The following is a 23023-nucleotide window of genomic DNA, read 5'->3' on the forward strand; positions in this document are numbered from 1 at the left end:
ACTAAAGAGGAGGTGATATCTCTAGCAGTTAAGCAGAAGGAATTCTTTCTGGCACAGATGGACAGAAGCTTTTTATTTCACGTTTCTGAAAGGGACCCAAGAGATTATTTTGCTCCTGCATTCTGCAGTTAATTTGTCTAAATAACACAAAGCTTGTTAAAATGTGTAAAGCAAAAGAGTTGCTATATGTAATCTCTCTTGACAGACAGACATCCCTTGTAAAACTGATAAACTTGGCTGTGCTTGAGAGGAAACCAGTGAAAAAAATATTCTGCTAAAATGTCACAAAAATAATTGTGGAAAGTCTATTAAATGAGAATACTGCAAACTGATTTTAGAGGCTTCCCCCACCACCTACACCAGCAGGAAATGAGGTAGGTCTGCACTACTACTTACCTTATATCTTTTTTTACATCCAGGAACAGGACAGGCAAAAGGTTTCTCATCCCCTCCATTCATGCACATTGAACTAAGGATAGCTTCAGAGCTGATAGCGCTTTCTGTAGTCCAGGACTCATCACTGTCTGATTCTTCATAGTCTACTTCCTCCTCATCATATTCACTACCTAGAAAAGCAGGATAGTCAGATAAAACAAGAATAAATAAGAGCACAGCAAGATAACTCATTCTGCATTTATTACATCAGCTACAATGACTTGTAATTTCCCCACTTTTGACTTTTCTGGAAGACAGTTATTTTAAATTTTATAACCCTATCTTTCTTGTAGTTATTTATTCCTTTATAAAGACACCAGTGGTTCTTTTTCTAATAACCAGGACAGGCATTATTAATATATCTTCATAAACTGTTAACTGCATGGCACAGAAAGTTCAAAGGACTGATTTTAAAATGCAGCTTCATTGCTTCTCAAACACCAGGATTCTTCCGTCTTTCCCAGTGCCCAAACAGAAAATGTGCTCCCTCCCCTCCTCCAATTAAAGCTAATTTTAAGGCATTTCTTTATGCAATACAATACTGAAGAGTGTAATTCTACAGATCATAAACAGTGTAAAATAATATGTTGACAAGTCCTAATGCATTTACTAGCCCTTTGGAATTAATAGGAATTATAGCACAACATTAATAAGAATTATATTGTAGCAATTATAGTTGTGAAATTCATTCCCTCAGGTGTGGGTATAAATTGCATTGTGTGGCTGCCCTGAACAGACCGCATTATGTTCCAGATATGCTACGACAGCCATCTGAGCAGCTGGTGCTGAGTTTATTTATTATTTTTAATTGCAATAGCTATTAATGAAATCCTCTGAAGAAGTTAAATGTGAAACAAGAGAAATTAGAAAAGCAGAATTCCAACTGTAAAAATACAGTTGAAAAACGAAAAGCAGGGGAGGGAAGAGCCACAGCTGATTAAAAAGAAAATATATGCACAGAGGGAGAGAGAGGGAAAGCTGAGGGAAACTTCTGTGGTGTCAGCAGGAGGTGGTGCTGTGTTTCTCCTCCCCTTTCTTCTTTCCCTTTCCCAGCTCTGCTAAATTTTATCCTTTCTGCTGAAAGACAATTTGGCTCCAAGTGCTGGAATAGCTCCCGCTATTAAAGACAGTTATGTGACACTTGCATGGCTCTTCCCTCATGTGCCCTTTCAGTGCACAGCTCTGAGCAGCTCTACCCGCTGAGGGGAAAATGCAGACAGATGCCTCACGAAGTGACCTGAATTCACAGGGAAAATCCATCCTGCAAAGTACAATGGGTTCTTAGGGGTGTTTCTGCTTCTGGTGAAACTCCACACTTACCGTCTCTTTGGACTCCCCCTTCCCCAGCATTCCCAGTCAGACTCAGCACTGAGTAACAACACGTGGCAGCTGGTAGCTGCCAGCTCCCAGGGCTCCTGAGCTTTGGTCAGGACAGATGTCAGGCTGTCCATGTTTCTTTCCCGTGGCTCCCATCTGCACAGGGTGGTATGCAGATGAGGACACAGGGATGGTTTCCCACCAGCGACAACTGTCGACAAGAGCGCACGCACAGGCCCTGCAGCACATCTGGAAAACTCTGCCCTGCTGACTGCGGCTCCTCATCCCACTCCGAATGAGTGAGAGCCAAAGAAAGCATTATTGACCTCTTAAAATATTTCTGAACTCTAGGAACAGTTAACCTAAAATGAAGTTAAGAGTTGTTATAGTTTAATTAACTAATAAAAAAATGGAGGCAAAACCACAACTCTACTTCTACGATTTCCTGCCCGTGATTGTATCTTGATGGAAAAAATTCCTCAAGCTGTTCCTTTCAAACCTTTTAGCTCAGTGGGGTTTTTTTAAAGCAAATGAAACAGAAAACCCTATTGTAAATACACATATGCACTCCTAGAATGACAAAATATACAATTTCTAAACAGTGATACCAACAATTTCTGCCTTTATAATAACCCCCCCTTGTGAACCCCCTTAAGAGCATGTGATTTCTGCCCAAATAGGATTTTGTCCTCCTGAAGAAAACGTCATTTGAGACTGTATGGCATCTAATAGGGACACCACTCCTTTTAGTGATGATAAGGAGTATGCTTTCATAAAGCAACAATCAGTGCTCCTTAGAACTTTATATACAATACAATGTATAAAAGAAGAGATACACAGAACAGTGGGGAGAAGCTGCAGTCAGTACTATTATGCATTTCCTTAGGTTTTCCTAACGGGATTAAGGGGTGCTCTTTGAATTTTTCTAGTAACTTTGTACAGTAAGATCCAATTCTGTAAAAATGTTTGTCTGTACTTCACTCAAAGGCAGTCTCAGGGAAGGAGAGAGACAGAAGAGACCAAACTGTGTGTGTAAGCATCTCTGTCAGACCATCCTTATGGTTTTCTTTTCATTGGCTTACCTGAACAAAAATGCAAGATTTGGTCTAGTACACTCAAAACAGTTCTTTAACCAGTATGAGCAAATGCTCCATTGTCTTAAATTTTTAAATTCAGATGTCACTGCAGATTTTACAAGTACAATAAGCTTTTTCATATGAATGACCATATAAATAGGTGTTTCTTCTTGCTCATAACAGTAATACTAATGGTGCCGTATGACTTCATATGAAGCTGGAATTGCAGTCTATCACTGCTTTTATCTAGAAGTGTCTACTGAACTCAACTGCTTCTACTCTCTTAAAAAAAAAATCCAAAAACCATTAGAAATCCCAAAATGTATTTAAAAGGATCTTAATATAAGGAAAATGCAAAAAAATTTACTGCCTTGAAAAAAAGTCATTAGCAATAAAAATTCAACCTTAAAATAATTATGTTGTTTCAGTTGTTATAGAAAAACAACACCGATTTAGTCATGCTTTTAACTGATTCTGCCTCAGAATTTAATTTCCTCAGTTGTCAGTGTCTAAGAGCAGCAACCCATGTGGTGCCTCACTGACTGCGTGCAACACATCAGAGAGGGGGGAAATAAAACAAGAGGGAAAACAAAAAGCACAACGCGCAGGTTGGCGCTGCCATTATAAACAGCCCCTGGATGAGGTATTTTAATTAAGTGGCGCAGGGCTGAGCACGGTTTCTTTGCGAGGCCGTTCCCAGCCGGAGCAGGAGGCGCTGGGCCTGGGCTCCATGTCAGGTGTACAAACTGCAACCCGAGCCCGGCTCCTCGGGCAGCGCTCCCGGGGACCAGCAGTGCGCTGAGGGGAAGTGCACGGCAGCGCACTTTGATCGGGACAGACTTAGTTAATTGCTTGCCTTTTTTTTTTTTTCTCCTAAAAACTTGGTTGGTGTTTCAAAATTATATCTGTAAATATTTACTTTTTTAAAGGAAAAAAAAAAAAAATTAAACACCTTCGCATCCAACCTATGGCCTGTTCCAGGGTGTAACAACTGCGTGACTTTGGGCATTGAGCTGAGCCCTTCCTGTAGCACAGGTGCCAATGGCTTCACCCTTTCTCCTCACGCTTGGAAAGTGGACTGAAAGTTCCCCCCCAGGTATTCAAAGGAAAAATATCAGAATTATGCTTCAGAAGTCTAAATAGCAAAAAAAACCTCCCCCAAAACTCAACACACAGTTCTCTAAGACAAAGCATCTAAATATCTGACTGATAGAGAAGCACATGCTTTCAGCAAGGTGCTGTACAAACATACAGTATTATTACCATAACTAAATACTAGTTCTATCATAGCAAAAAAACTGTTCTCTATCTCTTTCCTCTGGCAATACTTTTTCTGAGCCTCCTTGCTAGCTCATTACTCTTTAACATAATATCCAATTTCATCATCTGGCTTTCATCCAGAGACCCTACACAGTTCTACCTTGGCCTAACCTAAACCACTGCTTTCTTACCCAAATAACTCAGTAACATCTTCTTAATACTGCACGCACCCTCGCATGCAATATTCCCTCAATCCTGGCCCACAAAGCCATTTCCCCACTCCTCGCTCCAGTGGCCTTGCCAAAAGACTCACTTCATCTGTGCTGCCCCCAGCAGATCAAAAAATGACACAAAACAAAGGCAAGGAAAGAGTGCTAGTTTAGTTTTTTTTTCTTCCCTGCAATTTTCCATGCTGAGACAATGCCACTACTCCACAAGGCACAACTCACACAGGATGTCATATTGGAGCCAGGTATCACATAAAATTACCCGTTATGAGAAGCCACAAAACATACTGTGTCACAAAGAGTTCCAGCAAGTTATTTCTCTTGCAATTTTCACACTGCATTTAAAGAACCCATCACAAATGAAGAGGCTGTCTATGTCACAGCCAAAAGTAAAGACACGCACGAGAAGGGATTATGATTACTGCCTGCAAGGTAAGAAGCCTTTGTTGTTTGACAAAAAGCAAAGCTGACCATAAAGACTTGGTCTACACCTCTGCTTGCCAGTCAGTTTTGCTATCAAAATCAGTCAGAATGTCACTTAATCCTACAGCAAAGATCTCACCTCCTCAATGCCCATCTACTACTTTTTTGTTTTCCAGTAGATGAAGTCAGTAATTTAAAGAGCTCAGAAATGCTTTGCAGAGAGCTAATTCATTTGACATTCTGGAATAGACAACATCCCAGCTACACTGCTGAAAATCTGGGGCTTTATCTTTTATGTTTCTGGGGTTTATTCTGTATTCACACCACTGCAGCCATGATAAATTCTGCCTTTTGCTTGAGCGAATTCATTCTATCGTGAGATTTACAGAGGATTTTTCCCTGAAATTTAAATGAATCTTTGTTCTAGCAGGTGCACAGCATTTGTTGTTACATCGCTTTTCAAATCCAAAGACTTCTCTGCTGTGCCTTTAAATATAAAAAAGACAAAGCTGATTAAAACCAGCACAAGCCGTGTGTGCCATTTTAATGAGTAGGATCTATCTTGACCTCTGATCAAAAACATTATGAGTTCTTCCTTTCTCCTCCCATGAAGAAAAACAAACCCAAAACATCCTTGCCAATTATTTTTGTGACCAGAAAGGATACATTTAAGTATACAATGAATAACTATGAGCAAATAGCTTACTGCAGTGGGAACCAACATTGCTAGTGTCACTGAAAGTTCATGGTAATTCCAAGGATTTCTCATAAAAATTCAGCTTCACACTTTGTCCCGTGCGGGACTTGCAGTTTGTATTTCATAGAAACAGTTTTATGAGAGCACTTCTTATGTTAAGAACTTTGCATTCCCATATACTGCGACAGTTTCCTTGATAAAAAAAGTGAATTATTAATATTATGTGAATTTTGGGTTAACACTAAAGCACATTTATGGATCTGTCAGACTTCTTCCCTCTGTGCCCATGGATGCACACAGCCTCCTCCATACTTGCAAGCAGGGGCAGTGTCCCTACAGCTGATACTCATTGCTGATCTAAAGACATACCAAGTCATTCAAAATGAAATATTCTTCCTTTATATAAAGAACAGGAAATAAATGCTAGGGGCAATGAAATACAAAACAGTTAAATAACAGCTGCTATGCAAGTCTTTAGTCTAGAAGCTGTAGCAGGCTCTCTCAGCTGAGAGCTGGTATGGGTAGCAGAGTGCACTGGCTCTGTGAACTCCAGCAACAAATGTCAGACACTAGATCATCCAGCCAGACTAAGCCAGGGTCTTTGCTTGCTTGCTTGTTTTGGTGGGTGGGGGGAGAGGGGATTCAGAGGACAAAAAGCAGTTTTCAGCCTTTGTGAAAAGCCCGTTCAGATTAATTTCTTACATCTTCAAAAATACTTTTACCATTCACGTCCACAAAGATGATGTAGACACAACTGAAGAAAACCCAGAGAAGTTTAACAGAGCACTTTGCAGTGCTACAGACACTGGCATTTTAGATAGTAAGGGCAATTCCAGTGTTTGGATTAAGCACCTAAATACAGCAAGCACTAGGTTCACCTCAGTGAAGGCTGGAGCCTTCTCCAGCACATGGGCACAAGCACATGCAGTTGAGTTCTTGCTCTTCTCCCAGCAAATATTTCTGATCCTCATTTCTGGGTAAGGAGAGGCAATTCTGTTCTCAAAGCCAACTGCATGCTTGGAACTTTGCTGTCACTGGTGGGAGCTGATTGAGATGGTTATGGTTTGTCAAACGGGCACTTGCCAGGGCTGGCAGAGGCCTCCATCCCTCTTCACAATCACAACAGAGCCCCCAAAATAGTAATTATGACTTATTACTGCCTTGGGGGCGCAGGGCTGTCCCGCTGGCCGCTGCCAGCCCTGCACAGCGTGTCCCGCAGGCTCTGTGGGCTGTGGCCACTGCTGCCGGCCCGCTCACGCCAGCAGCACTCCCTCATCCTGCCTTCAGCTGTCACCACTGCCAGCATCCTCCTCTTTCCCATGACACTAGTCAGAGCAGGATTTGGCCAGAACAATGTCTTCTGGAGAAACCACCCTTCCTCTTCTCTTTTCCAGTCCTCCCCTAGCTCAGATCAAGTGTCAAGCACTAAATAATGAGCTGTTAGGACGTATTACTGCCCAGAAGAACTAATCTTCTATTGTCTCTGGCTGAAGCAAGGCTCAGCTAATGAATAAGCACCAAGAGAATTTCAAAAATGTACCTTCCCATGTAATGATGTGAACATGGATTCAAATACAAAGAACAGTACGGTTTTTATCATTATTTTTAGGCACAAGGCACTTAAAAGCACCAGAGAAAATGAGACAAAAAAACCCCCAAAACCAAAATCTTTTTCATGTTTGTTCGCATCATTTAAAGACTAGCTGTCAGACCACACTTTCAGACCTCCACTGCTATACCAAAAGAGGGAACATTTAAGCAACTACGGTTATGGGTAGGTGTTTCTGGACATCTTCTCCCCTCTCTCACAGTCAAATGGCAACTGTAACTTGCACCGTCACAGAGATGGTCTGGAAAGATTCCTCCCGCAGCTGTTTTGGAGGGCGGTACTTCAAACAGGATGAACCCACACATAGTTACACACCCAGTCCATGGAGCACACTGGTGTTTCAAATGAAATGGTAGATAGGTCAATTCCAACATCTCACACCAGCTGCAGTTTTCATTTCAATGCTCTCAGTGTAAGCTCATGCTGAATTTTAAGTGACTGAAAATGTATCCCATTACAAGGTTTGAATTCACTTTGGAAAGCATGCAGACACTCCTACAGGTAGAACACAAACCTGAACACATTGTATTTTGGTATAGAATGATTTTGGCTGAGCTAACCTATATGGGAAATCAACCTAAAATGTTGGAGGCTAAGCTAAAATGATAAAGGTACAAAACAAACATAAATTTTTTTATTTAAAGTGCTATAAGTATGATATTAGTGCTACATATTCACTGTCAGCAAAATGGAGAACTATTTACACATGAGATCTGCTCTCCATTTTGGGTTACTAAAGAAACAGAACTAACATACTCCGGTTAAAAAGAAGAAATAGTCCTCTGGAGCCAACACTGGGGTTAGTGGAGCAGCTGGACTCTGGCCTTAGAAGCAATTGTGTGCCATTTTCTTTCTTGATATTTCTGTATCTTGATACTGCTATAGCAAAGAACAGGCCTTAAAACTAAACCACTGCAAATCCCAATCCAAAGTTTATAAATCCACTTGCACACCTATATAAGCAGATATGTTACAACTTATTGAAAGTATAAATGCAAATAAAACATACATGTAATAAGATAAATAAAAGAAAACACCCACCACTTCCAATTACTTGTGGAACAGCAACTAATCACAAAAACATGCATGTAAAGAATTGATTCTGGAAAAAACAGTCAACTGATACCACGGCATGTGTTTTGTAGAGCAGGACTTTCTGAGAACGCTGCAGAGGTGCTAAAGCAAATTGTTATAATGTCACTGCACAATGTGCTGTTGAGGTTTTATGGTCACACTGCGCCAATAGTCTCGGGAAGTTATTTTGCATTCTTATATAAACTTTTTCCCTCAATCCTACTTTCCACAAAAAAGGGCTTTCAATAATGTACAATCTTGTGTTTATACACAGTACAGGAAAAACATGATAAACCCAAGAACACAATCTCTACTTTAAACATATTTTAAAAGTAGATTTCTACAACTTCATGTAAACAAGAATAAGCTGTTAAACACTCACCAAAAAAGAGCATAACCTTCCTGTAATTAAATGGCAGTGTTTTACATGGCACTTTTTAAAAATCATGAAAATAAAAAAGTAAATAAATAAATCAATCCAGCAGACCCCTCCCAACTTGAGGCTTAACCTGCAAATTAATGTAACAGTAATAAAACCTATGCCAGCTGGAATCCTTTCTTTTTCTGGCTTTGGCATGAGAAGCAAGAGCAGGTATATGTTTGAAGAAAAACAAAGTAGGACATTTTCCACCTTTAGTCACAGGATGTTAATTGAACTCTGGCAAATGTTTAAAGATATTCTCAAAATGTTCAAGAAAGAATTAAAACCAGTTGGGGCTGAGAAAAAGAAACAATCCATCTTTCCTCCCCCCCCTTCTCTCCCCTCAAACATCTGTTCCAAACTTATACTCCAAAAACCACAGTGAAGAACAGCCATAATTAATGTTATTTTGGCTTTTTAGTTGCTAGGCCTGCATTCCAAGGTTAGAAATACAAAAATACAAGTTCAGGGCACTATTACTGTACTTAAGGACTCTCCTGATGCATGTAACAAAAAAGCAGTTTTTCTTTTCTCTTCTTTACCCCTTTTTATAAAAAAAGAGAAGAAAAAATAGAAACGGTACCAGGAAACAGTTCCATGTTGAAGATAAAGGATTACAATAAAAAGTACCTACATAAATGAACTACACTTTATGAAGCCATGAAAATACATTTGAGACACGTTTTATACATGCTTTACAGCTGCACAAAAGCCATCCAGCCACTTACAATACAGGTCATAAAACTTCTAATGCACACAGTCCCCACCCACCCCGACTGCCGTGTGCTCTGCCTTCACCAGCGTGCACCGAGCTACAACCAGGCTCCCACCCAAGGCATTGCCATCACTGTCAGGTAGCCTGCACTACACAAGGAGTGCTGCTGATTTCAGCAGGATCCAGCTGGGCAGGGATTTCCAAGATGCTCCTGGGCCTCCTTAGGCCCCCCTGTGTGAATGGGCTGCATTCATGCATGTTAGCCCCGGCTCAGTGCATGGAGGACCAGGGTGAGGAGGAGCTGTGGAGGTGCAAGACAACTCAGTGCCTTTTCAGCAGCTTTGGGCTGAGGAAATTTCATGTTTATGAGGCCCTAGAGGGTTGCAAACCCCTGGCCAGCAACAAAGGAGGCAATGGCAGATTCTCCACTTCAATGCACTGAAGGGCAGGGGAGGGTTTAATCTGTATGAAAATACACTGACCACTTCTCTCTGTCTGCTTTTGAAGCTGTGACCATCTAGATTTAAGAAACACCATTAGCATGATTTGTGAGCTAGCCCTAAGACTCAGAATTACCAGTGAGGGCTAAAATGGCTATTGACTACTGAGCAAGAATCAAGGCTTTTGTCATTCTAACTACAGAAAATATCTAGAGGAAAGATCTGATATGTTTTTTATTAATCCTACTTTGTGTTTCTCAGAAAGAAACGCATCCAGGCATAAGAACACATAAGAATTCAGTGGGGAGTCATGTCTCCTCTCTCATTTTTTAAGACAAAGATTCTGATAAAATAAAATGTGCACTGTGCCTGTTATGCTGTCACAAACCTTTCTTTGAGGCTACCACTGTTTCAAACATATGTTACCACATGAGAGTTGTTTCAGGTGACATATCACTGGGCTGAAATCAAAGTCCTTTTCAAATTGCTATTTTCCATTGCTCCTTGGCTTCTTGTATCCTTTGACGTTAGAGGCAGAAGTGCTCAGAAATTGTTGTGAATGGCACTGTCTGACTATATATGGAAAAACCTTACAAGAGGGAGCCTATGCTAGCAAGACAAAGCACCGACCTTCACCTTCAGCAAGAATTAGGGTGGTGTCTTCCACCTGCCAGGCTAAAAAGACAAGAGGATCTTGTAGCTTTAGGGGTCAGCAAATGTTTCATGTTTTTTAGCTCACTTGAAATACATAAAACCTACAAAGAACCCTGTTTTTCCTAAAATGTTACATAATTTTGAGGATCTTGTACTGGCAAACATTGACTCATGATACACCATTTCCCCTGTGAAATAAACCTCTCTGGGTTATAAGTCATCGAGTGTGAAATGGCAGGTTAGTCCTTGCTTTTTATTACTTTTGATTTGCTTTGGCCATAATGCAAAGAAAACTCAAACATTTGCCTAAGTTTCATCATCTTCAGCACACTGAAGTGCTGCCTAAACGAGCCTGTTTTTTTTCTGCTAAACCATAACACTGCTGTCAGTGTGCAGACATAGAGCAATTTTTTCAGTCCTTGAGGTACTACAGCGGTACAGATAAATCCCATTCAATCTCGCAGTGTAATATATATATATATATATGTATATGTGTAAGTATATATGTGCATATATATATATATATATACACACACACAATTTAAATAAACACCTAAAACCTCCATGTGGCCACTACTGTTTCTAACTTGGAGAAAAACATTTGTGTTTTCAGTTAGGAATTTTCAAGATAATTAGCAGATTACTTACAGAGCTAAATAGCAAATAAATAAATAAAAATCCTTCTACCAAGTGACCCTTGCAGTATAAACACACAAACATGAATGCCATCATTGTTACCTAGAACCCCTGAAGTAACTTTTTGAGTGTCACACTATTCCTATGTTAAACCAGTTATGCCACAAGCTGTGAAAGGCAAGTATAATGTACTTTCTACAAAATAAGTATTTTTTACACATTTGGAGGAAGAAATGGGTCTATGTGTAACGGGTGTGCTTGTACACAAAAATTCCTATCCTATCACAAATTAACACAGAGATAATCTTTACTTTCAAGCTTATTGTACATTTTTTGTTCTTAACACTGTTAAAAATGGTTTGCCAGGGTAGACTACAACGATGGGGATTATAAAACAGTTCCTGTGCTTGGAAGTACTTTAATCTACAAGCCATGTTTCTACTGCTGCTTTGTAGCTCAAACCCCAAAACTAGTGATGATTTTATGAGTTGCTATAGTCTAGACAACTTGGTTACTTTTCAATTAAATTGTTCCTTGGGGAGAGTACTGTGAAAATTCCCATACAATTAATTACAGGTATGTGCAATTAAAATACAATTCTACAGCACAGTAGCTTTACAATTGCCGGTGCAATTTATGTCTGTATCAAACAAGAATGCTCTGAAGGGGCTGAGAAGATGAAGTACAACAAGCAGGAGATTACATGTAAAGCTACCTGTAGTGAATGAGATGAGATGAAATAAAAGGTAGTGTTAAATTTTTGTGTGCCTTTTTCTCTGGTAAGATTCAGAATTCTACTAGAAAGCACAAAATCTGACAACTGAGTTAATCTTCCCAGAACATACTGTCATAGCAAACTGGGCTCAACACATTTTTACTGCCAAGTTAAAGAGCAAATGAGAAATTTAACAGAATTATAATGGAAATGCACCCACATAAAGCAGGAAAATGAAGAAAAACAGAAAATGAAGCAAAAAGCTGAGAGGAATCGTGATTAAAAAAAGTCAACATGTATTTCCCCTCACAGCACAGCCCCATTTTTCCCCATCAGTTATCTTCATATTAGTCTTACTTTCCTCTATATACACTTAAAAATGCCCTTATGACTTTAAAAGCAATTTAAATGGTTAGAAGCACCACTTTCAAATAGTATCATTTTGCAAATGCAGTACAGGTCTTTTTGTACTTAGGTTATAAGTTAGTTTAGGATGGAATTAAACAAAGCACTAAGCAGGGGAGGTTATCACAGCATGTCTCTTTATGCAAACATAGAAAAGATTAGTTCCAGGAGAATCTCCATAATTTTGCTCCATCTTCACAAGTTTACAGGATCAGGGGGAATGCCAAACCTCTGAAAAATTACGACACTCAAGGGTCATGTCAGCTTGTCTTGCACAGCCCTGCAGAAATACTTTGGGATCTGTACCCAAAGCCACAGGACTATGAAAGAACTGTAGTCATGGACTTGCAGCCCTGTACTCCTCACAGCCTTAACCAACACTCCTCATTCACCTGGTAAGGCAAACAGGGCTGGGGTTTGCGAGTCCTGAGGACTCTGGTTTTGCCTAGGAGATAAAAAAAGACACCAGGGCCTCCCTTCTAAGAGACACAGCCATCAAAGTGGGCCAGCTCCCATCCTTCCTTCTTTTAGGGTCCAGCCAAACTGCAGAGCAGGTACCCCGGTAATCGCACAGCTAGAGGTCAAAAAATGTGCAGGTTTGACCAAGTTAATGTTCTTGGTCTTCAGGATAATTTCCAGCTGTTTGATTTGGTGCTACAAGTTAGTCCAAGTCATGATAACACTTGCTGTGCCTGCAATAGAGAGTTATCTCTGCTCCACAGATGCTTCAAGCCTAAGTCTCAGTATGTTCTGAGAATGTAATTCTTTTGGTTTGGTTTAGCCACTGAGTAACCAGTTTTACTACATAGTCTTGTCTCTCTAAGGAAGCAAGACAGTCACCTGACAGTTGATGACTGCTAGGAAAAAAAAAAAAAAGATTTCTGAGGCACTTAGCCAAGCACAGTGATGAGCACTTGAACATTTTTCACTTTGGATTACTGAAGAAGGAGCTGAAGTTTAAAGTCTGGCTCCCTAAAATGGGATGCGACATCTAGCTCAGAAAAAACATCTTCTAGCTGTGGGAACAAATCCCACCTGTTCTAAGAAAACCCCTATAGGAAATAATTGCACTTTTACCTACTATTTTTCATTGTTACTAGAAACCTTCTATTATAGCTTTATTCCTTAAGGCAGAAACCAGAAACTACCACAGATTTCTCTTATTATTCATGCTTAGTCACGACCTCAGCCAAAAGCCTGTGTTAAAATCTCATACCATGTCTAAGCACACACATATACTAAAGTCACACATTGATCAACTGTTTCGCACAGTGTCATTCATTGTTTTTTAAATTATTTTCTACCAGAACACCCATAAAGCTCTGTTAGAATAGGTGCCTCAGGCTACTAAGTGCTGGGCAATTATATGTACATATTAGTTAGTGTGCAGGATTAATATAGGGCCCCAAACCTGCAATTACATGGAACCATTTTGGCTCCAATAAAGAAAGTTCTCTTCCATCATCTACACAGAAATGCGAAATCCTAGCACCATTGAAGCACCTCAGAAGGAGATTTTGTCAGAGACCACAATTCAGTTTCCACAAGATACTTTAACATAGATTTTATCATACCTTGCAGGCCTGAAATATCAAATGTATTCAAACATTCATTATACTGGAAAACTGAATTTGGTCTTCATTTTGTGAAGTATGGCTTACTTATTTGCCCATAGTGTTTATCCAAGAGTGAGTCCATATATCTAATTTTTAATAAAAACATAGCATAAAAGTTCTTCAGTTTCTGAGCAGGCAATTAAACAAGTAGAAAGTTTTGAACAAGTAATGAGATGGTTCCTCAGACATCTGAGAGTGTTTTTTTGAGCTGCAATAGAGCTTGGTTGATTCATGCTTTACTATGCCGGACACGCCGTAAGTCAAACACACAAAAATGTAACACTCTCAGCCCACTTCTCAGCAACAATTTAATACAAGAGCCCTGGGATTTGATTTCATATTTCTACTTTTCATTATTTTTTCAATTACATCTGTATGATACTACACTACTTTAACATAAAGTGTAATAATTAAATTTAACCATTTACAGTACACTAACACAGGTGAAGAATTTTTGAAGTGAATGGCTAAAGCTGGGACTACATAAATTCTTGAGCTTGCAACTCTGCAAGTGCCGAATACTTCATTCCAGTCTGACAAAGCACTTGTTATGTGCTCAAAGTCAGGCAGCATTTACTTCCTTGGTATTAGGTGCTTAACATTAATCATGTGCTTAAAGTGCATGTGACCTGAATTACTTGTAGCATTATTTTCAAAATGCCATCAACGTGTACTTGTTTCCACTTGCTTGTCCTCCCAGGCCTGATTTCAAGCTCCCTTAAGATCTTAATCAAGGAATATTTTGCAGTGCACTTCCCTTAAAAAAACAAGCCCACCATGAAAGAGCAGTATCTCTCTAGCTGTAGCAATATTGAGTAAATCTGCATTGCCCAAAGAGAAAGGCGTTGCAGATTATCAACTGAATAGCAGATTTAATGGCTCATAGCCTACTCTGATTCAAGCTAACATGGAGTTCAGAAATGCCACCTGCTGACAGCAGCCAAACAGATTCTCCTATAAATAGCAGTTCTGCAACAAATTCAGCTTAATTCGGCGACATATTATTAGCATATCCATCAACACAGAAGTTCTGAGCGCCTAACTCCTCCTCCTCCAAGTCTCCAATTAATTCGTGGGGGGAACACCCCTGTTGTTTTACATTTCTGCTGTTCACTCTAAACTCACAAAGTAGTTCAGCTGAGCAGATCTCTTTTTCTTGCTGGATTCTGTTTAATGTGCTGTTACAGCACTCTGTGCAACAGCTGTCTGTGCCATTTGATTACTTCATTGTTGAAAGGCTGACATATGGAAACTCTACTGAAATGTTAGCTGCTTTGATACCTATGAAGAGGAATGAGCTTTTACATTACAACAACGCATTTTTTAAACAACTTAAAGTAAAAAAAATTAAACACACATTTAGAATCTAAACCATATTAGTTTCCAGCATGCCTGTTACTCTATTTCAATGCCCACTTCCAAAGGCTGGTTACTATTGTGGTTTTGGTTGCTATTACCAGCAAACAATGGTGTGGTTTTCTTTCAGCTTTTGCATTCTTGGAAAAGAAAAGGGAACAGATTCAAGAGGAGGCCCATGGGATTCCTTTATGAGTTATCCATGAAGGCGAATGCTAGACAGCAGAATTACAGGAATGATATCTCATGTCATTGAGATAACAGTACATGAGATAACAAGGTTTATTGGGAAAAGTCACTAACTGCCACACAGAATTTCACTTCTTAAAATCAAAGCTTCCACAACAGACAAGTCCTTAATGGACCAGAAGAAAGCTGAATCCTTACAAACCAATTTCTGAGTCCCAACTGCCTTTGGTAGGCAGAGAAAGGAGCTCCTTTGTTGTAATATGCAGACTTTCCTCCCCTGTAAATTAGTCACCCATAGAGGGAACAATGATGCTCTAAATTATTTCATCAGCAGCAAGCAAGAACTCGTGTTAACACAGAAGGAAGCTGTAATGTTTTGGTCACTGTTTTGCCAGTAGTAGCATTTGAATCCTGAACAAAATCCATCCTGATCAGAGTAGTCTGAGTTGTTAGGATCTATTAATTTTATTGAGTAAAAATTTATATGTACCTTTTAGAAGATACTCCCTAATGATGTAAATGGGACATGATTCTCTTTAATTTAGTTACCTAAACCTGAATCAAACACAAATATATTTAAAATTATTGCAAATATTTAATAATGCAATCACTCCAGCTATAAAATTACTCTTAATTACACCAGGCTCTGAAAAAAAGACACTAGGGGAAGACTGATTTTCTTCCTTTTGATTGAAAATTAATTGAATTTCACTTTCTGTTACAGAATGACATATTATATTAAGTCATGTTTCACCACTAGTGTGATTTATTAGACAAAAATTGGCCCATTTCACACAGTGTGTTCTAACTGAATGAAATAGTGCAGCTTTAGGATTACTGACAAAGCTACAAAGCGATCTTCATTTCAGTTTTAGAATATGCTCTATATATCTACAAAACTACTCATTTACTATAAATCTACTAAAGCATCATTCAGATAGTAATCCTCAGATGGTAAATGTAATAATTTCTACATCAACAGTAATAATTTGATAGCCTCAGTCATATTTTTTTTCAAATCTTACAACATTATTTTGCTAAATTTTTAGGCATATCTGAATAAATATCACTGTTTAGATCTTAGTTTTCTTAAATGTTAAGGCAAATCCTACAAAGTATTTTTTTCCTCCAGATTAAAATGATTTATTACTTTCAGTTTTACCAGAAAGAAAGAAAAAAAAAATGACAAGTTAGGTATTTTCTGTGGGTAGAAAACAGTGTCACTTTCATAAATACTGAGACTGGACTGGTGGAAATTTCAAGGAAGTCTGACATATTTATGAAAGGTAAAAACTTTCAAATGCAATCAATCAAAAATGACTGAACAAATATGACTCCCCAGAAAGGCATTTATCCTAATTAATAAGACAAACCAATAGTTAGTCACCTACTCAAATGACAGCTGTAAATCAAAATGAAACCTGCCAATTCTCTCATGGGGTCAGCCTATGACCACCCATGAAAACTGCACACTTTCATCTCCTTCCCAAGTGGAAGGACTGAGAAATGGCCACAGCTGTTCCAGGCAACCACAGCATCCTCAACACTTTGTGCCAGGACTGGCTGCCATCCACTGCTCCAATGATCAGGCAGTAAATAGGTCCATAAACCTATTAAAACAGCATAAATGTTATAACTTGTAATCTATTAAAATAAAAACTGAACAGGAAAGGATATCTGAGAGCCAGCTTCTTCCAAGCAAAATGTAATGCTGATTATGAGGTTTTCAAGTACTCCAGCTTTTCTTTTTTCCTTTTTTTTTTTTTTTCTTGGGCAGGGGAAGGTTGGGGAGCAAAAGACTTAGGGCTGAACTAATCAAAAGCCAGTTGGTATTAAACTCTTGCTTTAGGGTTTATAAGAAGGCAAAAAAATTTACTCCAGACTGAAATTTATTATTCCGGGCCTGGAATAGTTTAAAAAAAAAAAATCAAAAAAAAGCAGTCATAAATATAGAAGAAAATAATAAACACTAAACAGTGGTTTCAGATGATTTTTGGCGTTCCTTCAATGCAGAAGTGGCTTTTTTTTTAAGTCTGAGATTCATCACTATGAATTACTTTTCTAACTAAAATAGGGTAAAAGGTTATTTTAATACTTAATTCCCAGTAAGTTACTATCACTGAACCTCTTTTAAAGCTTTTCAGTATGAAGAGATATCACAGTTTTCAAAGGAATGTCAGTGCTCTGACTTACACCAAAAGCCAGGAGGTTAGGGGTGGAAATTTCATCAGTGAGCCACATAGATGCATGAAAGCATTAAAAAAATTAACAACGTATGTTAAGGATGCAATGCCAGCCACATTTTTATCCATAACTAGACTTCATTAGTTTTGTGGGTTTAAAATTGACATTTAAAAATAAAAGCAGCATAAGTTTTTGTGACTTAACTGAGTGCTCCTTAAATAAAGAGATATTTCAGTGTTTGGAGACTGTTAACATCTTTCCAAAATAAGCTGCGTGCTGGTGCTACTTTGCTCTATTTCCCTATCACCCTAAGGAGCCTTTATTCCTGATGGAAGCCATTTCTTTTGCTAAATCCTGCCTGTGAACTCTAACAAGACCATTTAAGCCCTACTAAACAAAGTCTCCTGGGAGACACTATTGTTAAAATAAAAACTGGAACAAATTTTTAAAGTGAACTTTCTGCAATCATTAGAGGATGCAGGTCTTAAGAAGAAGAGAAAACTTGTTATAGGAGAGGGAACAAAAAGCCAAATGTAAGCAGAGAGCATATGCCAGCCACCCTGAGGGAACAGAGGGGAGGTATGGAAAATTAACTACTGCATTTCTACTTCCCACCAAAACCATTAACGGGCCATTTTAGGGGACTAACACATACAGAGCCTGAGGATAAATACATGTCTACCTCATTACCTGAGAAGAGCCTTAAGGAGCACACTTCTTTGCTGAATATTTCTGCTTCTCTGTGAATAATCTCATTTACCAAGAACAAGGAGGTGCTTACACGTGCACACACAACATTGACAGCATCGATGTGTGTAAGGCTGGACGCTGCTCAGCTCTGTCTGAGAACGAGGCCCCGTAGTCTTTTGGCACAGATTTTTACTGTAAAACTTAACAAACATTCTCTGCAGCCAAAACACCTTGAACTGCTTCTTATCAGGTTTCACAAGCTAAGGGGGTTTGAGTCTGGTCAATACATAGATGAGAGATCATTACAAGAAATTGCACTTTGCTGAAAATTTATAGCAGTAGCTTAAAACCATCAGGAAGTGGTGAGACATTGCAGTGAGGACATGCACACAGGTAGCTGGGATCCAGGCAGCTCCTGGCTTCACCCAAGGCAAGACTAACACATCTGGGAAAGCCAAGATGAGCAGCATATGAAAAGGGAGGACAGTACATGGAAAAGAGGACTCAAAAAATTAGTGTGGTTTTCGCTTTCTACATTGAACGAGAATGGGAAAAAGCCACATGTGACAGACACTCTCTGCTGAGGAACATGTGTACTTGTATGCCACCTCACCAGCCTGTAGGGCATGATTCCTCTCTGGCATCTGATGTGGCATCACCTTGTGCAGTGACAGTAATGCCAGGCATAAGCCCTCAGGAACTACCCAACAGCTGAGACAGGAGATAATAAAAGGGAAACAGCCATTCTGGAAATTTCATGAATGAGCTGGGTCAAAGCAATCCCATTTTATTTTTGACAAAGTATAAGTCTAAAGGAGGATGAGGACAATGATTATATTTGGATTATAACAAATACAGGACATAAGGCACCCTAAGGGAAAACAGCTTCTTTGTTTTCTCAAGCTACCACAACATTCACGTTTACCTGCATTCAAAGACGAATTAACAAGAGTTTTCTTGGAGTACAAATCAAACAGGACTGAATGGAAGGAATACAGCAATACTCTTCATTCTCACTGGATGCAGTGGAGGGTATGCCTGTAGGGCTTGAAAGCTTCGCAGGCACTGAGGCTGAAATGTAGGACAATTTACATAGCCTAAATGGTTTCCCTGAAACAGATCTTGCCTAACTATCCTTGGTTACATCACCTTGCTAGGCAACTGCCATATATACTTGCCCTTGAGGGAAAAAGATTTGCATTGGCCAATAAAAGACATGTGAGCTGCATATCTAAAATGAGTCTGCAACCCCTACTGGGCTGCCTCTCCAGGCACTGCACCCACAGAAAGAGAAACTCATGCCATGGCATGACTCTGAGTACCTCATCTATCTAAGTTACGAAAAAATCCTACACCAAGTAAACACTGGGAAAAAAACCTGCAGTTATCAGAAAAATCTCAATGCTTACTTTAGGTCCAAAAAAACTTTCAAGATGAGAAAAATGGAAATTCTGGGCTGAGGCTGCTGAAATGCAATGCAGTTAATAGTAAATTTAAAAAAAAGTCTTAAAGAAATAATGTATGTTTTTTGCTACTAGGATGTTACAAACCCTAGCTTTGGAACAGGGTCCAAAAGGGAACTTGGAACAGAGGGTGCAGAAAGTGGAAGCAGGTATTATTTATAACCTGGCAGGCAGGACTTGGAGAAATGCAGCCATAACAAGCTGATTCTCTTAACTGCAAGTAAAACAACATTCTGACTAACTTTAAAAGTTTGGAAAATATATAAATAATAAAAGTATTTTGGTAGACAGATGCTGGCTTTTTTTCTTAGTATTTGATGGAACATGTTTCAAAGAGTATGTAACTAGCCAATATTCCTGACAGATGTGCAAACTTACACTACCTGACCACATAATGAATTAGCCTTCTCAGGAGGAGCTGTACAAAAAGTAAACAAAAGAAAGAAGAAATGCCTTGCCATCTGTAGGATGTCAAGGAAACAAATCAGTTTGTTTCAAATAGGAGATAATTAAGGAAATGTAAATTTTTCTGAACTACATTAGGACTTTATAATTTAGCTTTTCTCAGCGTGCTTCCCTTTTTCATAACCAGGGACATACTGAACAACCACTTCATTTTACAACTTGCAGACAGAACATCACAAGGACTGCTACAACTTTTCCATTTAAGTATTAATACTAATGAATGAAATAGCCTATAAAAAAACCACGTGGTGTAACAGTTTTTCAAGGCAGTGATGCTCATGTGATTTCCTGCTAAGGAGAATATATTGAACCTATTTATTACAGAATAGAATAGCCCTATTATATGCATTTAGCTTTTTAGAAGAAAACACTGGTATTTAGTCTGAAGTGTATCAGAATTGTCTGACAAGATCTCTACCTAAAGTAAATCACACTGACTTAGGCCAAGAGATCTGGTTCAGCAAAGCAAGTAATTTTCAGTTACTCTAATCAGTGCAAAAAGATTCTCAGGAGTTTTATACCTTGAAAAACCACTGGAATATTAGCTTTTGAAGAAAATATAGATCCCTTTTTAAATTTATTTCTTTTTGTGAACATAGTTTCCTAATGAAAGTAATTTCTACTTGATGATGACAGCAGCAGAACATTCCTCCCTGACCACTTACTTATCTAAGAATTCCACTTTGCCTCCAACCAAAAAAGAACCGGGGGAGGAGGGGAAGATGCTGAGACCACTTTTTTTTCAATCTTTAGCTGATACTGTACCATAGGCAGAGCTCTCCTATTGATACATAAGGGGTCTTTTGCACATTGGGTGTTTCTGGTAAGGTTAGTTTCTTCACGTAATAATTTCAGCTGCAACATTTAAAGTTAGTGTCCTTCTCTGCTTTAGTGAAGAATTTGGAAAAAAATGCCCTAACAGATTTTAGGGAATGCAAACCAACTGTAAAATAGCCCAAAGCTTTTCTGTTTTATTTTTTGGGGCACTTCTTCCTCATGCCTCAATATGTCTCCTGTTCTCCAAATGCCATGTAGCAAAACTGCTCCCTTTATTTGGGATCAATCAAGAGTAGGTGCTTACCTGTAGGAGTACTGCTGCGAAATGAAGAGGAGGGAGTGATTGGAGGGGTGACTGGAGGAGTAAGGCTTCCACTGCTGTGGCGAGGTGGAGTAGATACATTCCCACGGGACACTGTACTTGATAAAGTCAAAGAGAGTTTCGGCTGAATCTTTTTCTTCAAAGACTCCTGCTCACGTCGAGCTGCATCAGTCATAAATCTAGAACAAGGACAATCATGAGGATGAGAGCTTTGAAGCACTTTCCACCAGCAATCTTTAGGTAAAGGCAAAGGGTTTTTTTGCCCTCAGTGACCAATGGAGTTTCAAACTCAGTCATAACAAGTTCCTCTGCAGCACACAAATTTAAAGAATACAAACTTCTCCGTCAACAACTTTATGTGTTCAAGATCTGGGCCATTTCCTTCTGATTTCAATAAAACTTACATTAGATACGTGCATCATGTGCCAACACACAAGTGTTTTTTAAATTCCAACCAGAGCTCAGCATTACAAACAATAATATAATGATTGTACTCAGTCCTTTACAGTAACTACATTCAATCATTCTGTGAAAAAGTAGCTGAGAAAAGTGTTAGCAGCAAACGACCTTCAATCTGAAGGTCAAAGGAATAGAATTAATTACTTTGTGTAGATATGTAATTTTCAATAGGATAATCAAATCCTTTTACTAAAGGTTTTAGACAACGTTGCCTGGCATAAAAGATGTCTAATTGCAATTCCTCAAACTGGAGTTCCCAACTCCTGAAAACCAAATGAGGTCTCTCTGTAGAGCTCTGTACAGGCTGCTGAAGGCCTCATGCACTTCAAGGTTCATCTCTGTGGGGTGCTGAGAGGTAATCCCAGCAGCATGACGCAAGGTGTGCACCAGTAGTGCTGTAATTCCAGCAGTGCAACTTTTTGCATGGGATATCTCATCTGGAAAAAAAAGAGCTTTTTTCACTTTTATTTTGATTCCTTTCAAAAAGGTAGAATTGAACTGAAAAAGACCACTTTTACTCCAAGTACATACAAAGAATTACACCAGAAGACCTGAAGCTGCTTTGTGCTGACATTCAAAGAATTGCTGCTGGCACCTGTATTAACTCCCACTTGAAAAGGCTGGGGGTCCCCCACAACAGGATCTCTGCAAGTCAGACTTCATGACTTAGCATTGGAGAGACATTTTAATCATTTGTCTTTCCCCTTCACTGCATATGGATATGCATTAATAATCATGGATATCTGGAACGATTCCTAACACAGGCTATAGTAAATCACCTTGTCCGTACAGCCCTCTGTCCTTGAGGCTGAAGTACAAACTACACCTACCAGTGAATAAAAACAATATGCACTAGCACATGATACAGAATAAAAAGTTAAGTTACACAAGACAAGCATTTGTCTCAAAACACTATGGCATAGAATTTTAGGTATCATTAGAGCAATAAAGATGTATCCTGTCTGTCCGTACCATGAAGGCATTAATAAGTGGATCTTTGCCATGATAAGTAACATCAACACACAGACATTAATAAACAGGTATGTGACATGACATCTTATCTTCTTTGAACTGAGACAACAATATATCATGTCAAGCCCAGATATGGCATTTTTATGAAGTTAATATTTTAAATGCAGATATCCACAGTAACAGTTGAGTGTTAAATTTCTCTTCTTCAAACAAGGGTGCAGATGATATTGACAAAACAGTCCTCAAATGGAAGCCTAAATTTCATTCAAGAAAATAAAAGGATCTTAATAAAGTGGGCATTCAGTACCTATTTGCTTTCCTCTAACTAGGAAATGTCTAATTCACTATTTTTGCAATTTGTACTATGATGTATGCTTGCTTCTGGATGGGAAGACTTATCCCTTAAGAAAATATTATGGTAACATT

At 38.9% G+C, this 23023-nt stretch overlaps 1 protein-coding gene across 2 annotated transcripts in view; it reads right to left on the reverse strand.

Annotated features, from left to right (window-relative positions):
* The window catches only part of JAZF1 (JAZF zinc finger 1), a 189618-nt gene that overhangs the window by 8390 nt on the left and 158205 nt on the right, over positions 1-23023 (reverse strand). For both annotated transcript variants that reach the window (XM_069007191.1, XM_069007192.1), the window contains 2 exons: positions 21149-21345; positions 397-566 (listed from right to left, as the gene is read on the reverse strand). In XM_069007191.1, the coding sequence (XP_068863292.1) occupies positions 397-566; positions 21149-21345 (367 nt within the window). The remainder of the gene's footprint in view (positions 1-396; positions 567-21148; positions 21346-23023) is intronic.

Source organism: Aphelocoma coerulescens, chromosome 2 (assembly GCF_041296385.1).
Source record: "Aphelocoma coerulescens isolate FSJ_1873_10779 chromosome 2, UR_Acoe_1.0, whole genome shotgun sequence".
Lineage (NCBI taxonomy): Eukaryota > Metazoa > Chordata > Aves > Passeriformes > Corvidae > Aphelocoma > Aphelocoma coerulescens.